This window comes from Arachis ipaensis, chromosome B10, assembly GCF_000816755.2.
Source record: "Arachis ipaensis cultivar K30076 chromosome B10, Araip1.1, whole genome shotgun sequence".
NCBI lineage: Eukaryota > Viridiplantae > Streptophyta > Magnoliopsida > Fabales > Fabaceae > Arachis > Arachis ipaensis.
In genome coordinates, this window is record NC_029794.2 from 19772389 (window position 1) to 19779027 (window position 6639).

General features: G+C 29.6%; 1 protein-coding gene across 2 annotated transcripts; it reads right to left on the reverse strand.

Moving 5' to 3' along the window:
* On the reverse strand, positions 1836–6457 carry LOC107624416 (probable trehalose-phosphate phosphatase J). 2 transcript variants are annotated; one of them, XM_016326910.2, is made up of 11 exons: positions 6277–6457; positions 5859–6132; positions 5568–5708; positions 5201–5365; positions 4786–4848; positions 4271–4372; positions 4113–4190; positions 3552–3621; positions 3293–3363; positions 2946–3038; positions 1836–2296 (listed from the first exon to the last, which is right to left on the reverse strand). In XM_016326910.2, the coding sequence occupies exons 2-11, from the start codon at positions 6114–6116 to the stop codon at positions 2237–2239; spliced, it is 1101 nt and encodes a 366-aa protein (XP_016182396.1). In that variant the 5' UTR covers positions 6117–6132; positions 6277–6457; the 3' UTR covers positions 1836–2236. The 2 variants fall into 2 exon arrangements, with proteins under 2 accessions (XP_016182396.1, XP_020969366.1); XM_021113707.1 differs by lacking the exons at positions 2946–3038; positions 6277–6457 and having other exon boundaries at positions 5859–6116.

The following is a 6639-nucleotide window of genomic DNA, read 5'->3' on the forward strand; positions in this document are numbered from 1 at the left end:
TCTACATCTAGTCTCTACAACAATTATGGTTGAATTTCACTATATCAATAGCCAATATTATAAAAACCAATTCCAAGACTAAGCCAAAGACAAAGACAAACGAACTAAACTAGTTCTAAGCCAAGACAAACAAAGCTACAATTCCGAGCTTTACAAACAAACGCTAAGACTAAATCATCAAATCAAAACACAACGAAAAAGAATAGTGACCATCAAAGTGCAGGCTATATTCCTGAATTTTTTTTTCTTGCTTCTTCTTAATGACTGACCTCCTTCTTATAAGAAAGAAGCTTATTATTCTTTCTGGCTATTGCTATCCAAATCAAATCCTCATAGTTGTCATGATTATTTCCAATTTTAACAGTGTCTTCAATCTCTTGCAAATCCACATCAAATCTTGATCTTGATGGTTTATTCTTTCTATAAATAACTGAATTAGCATCAATGCCAATATCAAATCTTGAAATACTTAAATACACAATCAATCATAAAAACTAATTGGGCTAAACTCTAACCAAATGTTTGTCAGCACAATAGAAGATAAAATATTTCTAAACTCAACACCCCAATACTAAACCTTACCCTCCCCATCCTCTGCATTTTACCCGTGTGGTGATACACAAATGTTATAAGACCATCCATCGTATATCTACACATAACAATAAATGCGAAAAAGATTCCATCAAGCAAGCTTTAGGTACTGCAAAACAGAGCAACAAAATATTTCACACAAATGAAAGGTACAAACAAAAATTTCTCAAGAACAATGAATCAAAAGACGTCCAATGATTGTTGTAAGAACCTTTTTAGAAAAGCAAAGCAATCAAACAAGCCCTAAGTACTACAAATAGAGTAATCAAATTTTTCATACACTAATAAAAGGTACAAACAAAAATTCCTCAACAACAATGAAGATGAAGACATACAACTTCTCATTGTAAAAATCAGTTTCAGAAAAGCCTTACCTCTGTGATTAAGCATAAATGATGGTTCCTGGAGTGGCGACAAACAATGTTTCAAGCAGCTTCCTCAACAGCGCTTGTATGCAACCTTGGCTACAATGTCAGTGGCGGGAAGATGAATATCTCGAACAAAGGATATCTCACTCTTTCTGTGTGTGATCTTTGAGTGTTTTTGACAAAACGTTTACTTAATAAGAATAGACTAATTAGAGGTAACTAAGAAATTTCAGTTATTATCTAATTAGGGTTTTCTTCATATTGAACTTGAGATTAAATTGGAAAATTTTTTATTTTTTTTCCATGTCACCTAAATAAAATAATTATTAAATCTAGATAATAGTAGGGTTAAAAGAGTTTGTCATCTCAGCACACTTCTGATTGTCAGATCAGCGTTTTTCACTGTAACGTCATGCTTTTAAGTTTGGATATTGTTGTCAAATTTTAAAATTTTTGGAGGACTTTTTGTCGTTCGTAACTTTTAGAATGTTTTTTGTCAGCGTCAAGATCTTTTAAATACTATTTTAGTATGTAGTTTATTCAATAACAATAGTACTCATGAGTCATAACCAAATAAATGATGATTTTTTAAAAATCTATAATTAATAAAACAGAAATATTTAGTAACAAAAATGAATTAACAAAAAATAATTAGAATTTATTTTATTTAATATTTATTAATTATTGTAATAATTAAATGTTAAATAAAATAAGTTTTAATTTTTTTTGTCCCTCTAGCATTACAATTTTTTTTACCGAAAATAGAGAGACTCAAATCTACAACTTCTTAAGTGAGTATAAGGAGACTATATCATTTGAACTATAGCTCGTTGGCTCCTAGCATTACTATTAATAAAAAGTGGGTCAACAAAGAAATAAGTGAGAGAGTACAACTTTAATTAATCTTAATGCTTCAATCTCGCATCGGAGTCATAGATACACAAGCTTAATTAGCGTTTACTTGTACTACTCACTGCTTAACTTATCTAATTACAACAACGAAGACATGCTTTTCAATTCTCAAACAAATAAAGACGAAAGACACTTTTGTCTTTCTTCTTTCCACATACATACATATATATAGACATTTGCATTTTCATAATAATAATACAAAATGTCCTATATTAATATTAGTCTCTAGTTTACCACTAGCTACTACATATACGTCGTATCCAAGCTGCACTTCTTATTATTATTATGGCAGGTTGGGAATGAACTACATACGTATATGTAATTTCATGTACATTATTATTACATATATATTACTTTTATACCCACTAACGTGCTCGCATGGATACCTTTCTCCATTCCACCAAGCGTTGAAGAAATTCCATCACCTGCATAAAAATTCAATAAATATATTAGTAATGATAATTAAACAAATAATAAAAATATTATATATTTTGGCATATATTTCTGGGTATCTGGATATATTTCTGGGCATATACTATGTAAAAAAATAAAAAGAAAATAAAGACAAAAATAAAATTATATGTATTCGAGATAGATAAATCTTTTATCTTCTGTCTTCATTGTTCTCATGTTTTGATATGGAAAAACTGAAGAAATGTTGCTTTTTTTTAGGACAGAAAATGTTTCTATCTCCATTTATATAGCCCTAATGAAACATGCACGTCGTGTGTGTCTTCATTTTCTTTATTTTTAACCAAACACTGTACTCAAGTGCTCAGGGTGTAAATGTTTGTTAATTTGATTAATTTGATATAATGACAAATTAATGTGCATAAACACTTATGCGTCTAGGTACATTAGTGTCGGAATATTATACACTTATTACACACTTATTACATATATATTATACATTTATTTTAGTAATAATTAATAAATACATACAAACAAAATAAAAAAATTATGACTAGTTTAACCCTCCAACATTTTGGTATTTTTTTTAATGCACCAAATTTACGCAAGACGAAGGCATATTTTAATTTGACACATATAGAATAACATCATTATCCTACTTGCCTCGTTAGGTTCTTGAAGAGAGTAAGAAGCACTTGTATCCTTTGGAAATTTTGAGACAAGAACCCCTAAACCTTGGCCTCTATCTCTTAATTTCTGCATACATACGATGATATTCAAAAATGTTAATTAGTTGGAACTAACATTTTAGCGATAATGTTAGCTAGGAAGGAAAAAAAAAATTCAGGATTAATAATTAATGAATATTAAATAAAATAAATTCTAACTTTTTTTGTTAATTCTTTTTTGTTATCAAATATTTTTGCATTTTAATTTCTATATAACAAATGGTCCCAATCATTAAATAACTAATGTATATGTATGTATGAAAAATCTTTAATATAAGATACCTTGAAAGCATCTTCGTCGGTTCGATCATCACCAATATAAATTGGAAATACATCATTACAGTTGGCAAATCCTGTTGAAAATTATTAATTTATTAGATGCTGTTGTTCAAGTTGGAAGCATGATTATTATTAATAATATAAATAACAACTAATAATTAGTCTCATGTTTCATTAATCATCTTTATATTATTTAGCACATGTTTAATTGTGACAATAAGAAGGATAAGCAAATATTTAAAGTATATTACTAGAAACTCACCGAGAGACTCTAGTAAAAATTCCAAGGCTTTGCCTTTGTCCCATTTAATAGTGGGGCGAATCTCAACTACCTGTGTTAATTAAAAAAAATTACATGAAACTAAATAAAATATCAATCGTGCTACAAAATCAACACAATTTTTTTTTGTCAGCACTTAACCATTATATTAACATGTTTATATAAGTTAATGTTAAAAAAAAAACTTAAATGTATTAGTAGAATTTGTGTGCTGACTAAAATTATTAACTAATATAAATAAAAATTAATGACCCATAAGTTTTTCTTGTAAAATATCCCACATTTTATGTTGAGTCTACTGTAATCATTATAATAATTATCTATTTTTATTAAATAATATTAAAACAAAATATACTTAATAAACTCTCAAATAGATAAACTGACTAGTTACAAAACATTTAAAAGAAAATAATTTGAGATAAAACAAGACCCAGCTTCCATTTAGAACATACACATGAATATATAAGGATATATAAAAAGTTAAATACCCAATAAAATGGAAATAATATAATAAGAATAAGAAATAGAAGCATGACTACTCACCTTCCTTCCTTGTGTAAGACGAAGCTTAGGGTACTCTTTTAACACTGATTGAACTTGATGCAAAAGTTCAGTCCATTTCTATTAAAAATTATATAATTATTTGAGTTAGGCTTTTTTATCATGAACATAACAATAATAATAGTATTGTACCTTTGTACCTTTTCATCAACACAACGAAAATGAACTGAGACGCAAAACTTGTTGTTCTCCACCTTAGCTCCAGGAGTTGATTTTGTCTTGTCCATCAATTGCTGGTACACCTAATTAAAAAATTTAAAATTGTATCAAACAAATAAGTAAATAATTGTTTCCCCAACTTTCTAAAATAATGAAAACCATTCCCTTAGAAAGGCCAAAAAAATAAAAAATAAATAAAGTTGCATGGACAACTCATAAAGTCATCCATATAAAACAACTCATATAAAGTAGGAGAGATTTTACTGAATTATGAAATTATGACAGAAAATAAAGCTTAAATTAATAAAAGAAAAGACATATGAATGGTGATGAGTTTTATTTTATTTTTATATTTACTAAGACAATAATAGAGACCATCGGTAGCTAACTTCTTTTTGTTATTTCAAGACAAAAAAACTTCCAGTTCTTCTATAAAGCATGAAAATGACACAATTTTCTGTTTCTAATATCTTTAAGAACATATTCCAAACACTACCTCATCTATCATGGGAAGAAATTCACTTGCTGGTTGAAAAAGAACTCCTTCTGCGTTACTATCCTGCACAGCATGCCATAATACCCAATGTCAAAGAAAAAAAGAGTTTTAATTTTTACAGAATAAAAAAAAAAAAGAGAACAATTTTAATAAATTTAATTTTGATGCGGATAAAATATTTTACACAGTCGTACTATCACATTTATTTTTTTTATAACAATTCACATATATAGTCAATAAAAATAGTAGTTATTTTTTATGATATAATATTATGTGATTAAATACGCGTGTAAAATTGTTTTATAACGAAGGTACATTAAAATTAACTTGTATTTTAATTTAATTTTAACTTATGTACTATACTACTATACAATAAATAATTAAGACGGACGTAAAATACAAATAACTGGCTTACTCTGTTGTACTTGGAAGTTCTTGTTGGTCCTTTAATATCCATTCCGTGGCTCCCAGCATAGTATAGCTCTGCCAATCGAACAAAATTGTAGACCTTGTCTTTGCATCTTCCCGTGACTATGGCAGTTGGAAAATACCTTGCGAGTTTTCTAACCGTTTTCCTCATCTAAAGAAACAACCAAATAAGAACAAATGTGGTCTTCTTCAAAAATAGAAATTAAACGTGATCTATGATAACAAAAAGAAAGAAAAAACAACCAGCAGAATTTATTGTTTTTGGCCAGTATTTTTAACCATTAGCCTAAGTTCTTTAGTCTAACTACTATCTAGTAACATATTCATAGTCCATATTTTAAAGAGACACTGACCGAATTCGACATGAAAGCACGGTCAGGGTCCTCGACTATAGGAGACAAGGTTCCGTCGTAGTCAAGGAACATCACAATTTGCTTCCCCTTGGATCCATTCATAATTTCGTCAAACATGTCCAATGCCGATGGATAGCGAAGCTGTTTTGGTTATCATCACCAATCAGGTTTCATATTTATATGTTACTACTAATACAAGCTAGTAATTAAGGAAGTTTATAAGAACCACCAAAGAAGAAGAAAATAATTTTGATAATTAAAGAGTTCTGTTAAGGTGGGTTGGGTTCTCACAATCCAAGAACTATGTTCTTCAGTCAAAGAAGGAGTGGACTTGAGATGAGTTGGGGAAGAGGCTCTCATGGATTCAACCAAAGCGTTGATTCTGTTATCTCCATTGATCTCAAGGTTCTTGAGAACCCTCCTTGGCCTCCTTGAAATGGAAATGTACCCTCCACCCACCGGTGGCTTTTGCGCCGCACTCGCCGCCGGAAAAACCGACAAGTCTCCGCTGGATTTGGTGTTGCACACCACCACATTCTGCTGCGTCATCTTTGATAGAATCTCACTGAAAAAAAAGGTAAACAAAACAAATTCATTGATATATTTATATTATATTTAGGTAATGATGGCTCAAAATTTAATCAGTTCTATGGTATGAATATATAATATAAACATTTATTTTAACTAATCAAAACTGATTCATAACAACCTTTCAAAAAAATAGCACTAAGTAACTAATTCTTGTAACTGATTATTATCCTTTTCACTTAGGCTTGGAGGAAGTTGAAATACGTAACTTGTTGAATAAAAAGAAATTGAAGTGCAAAAATGAAGGGCGAGGGAGAAGGTTAGAAGAATGCAGGGGTGTTTGTGAGGGGAGAAGACAGAGCCCCCAACCTTTGATTTATAGTGGCAAACTCAAACGTGGGGACCACGCCCCAGCAGCAAGGAATTTATTGATTATAACTTTTTTTTAAAGAGGTAAAATTATAACTAACTTTTTGAAAGAGTGCGCCATATACACGATATTTTTTTTCTATTGTTAAAACATTATGTTTAGAAAAATTTTATA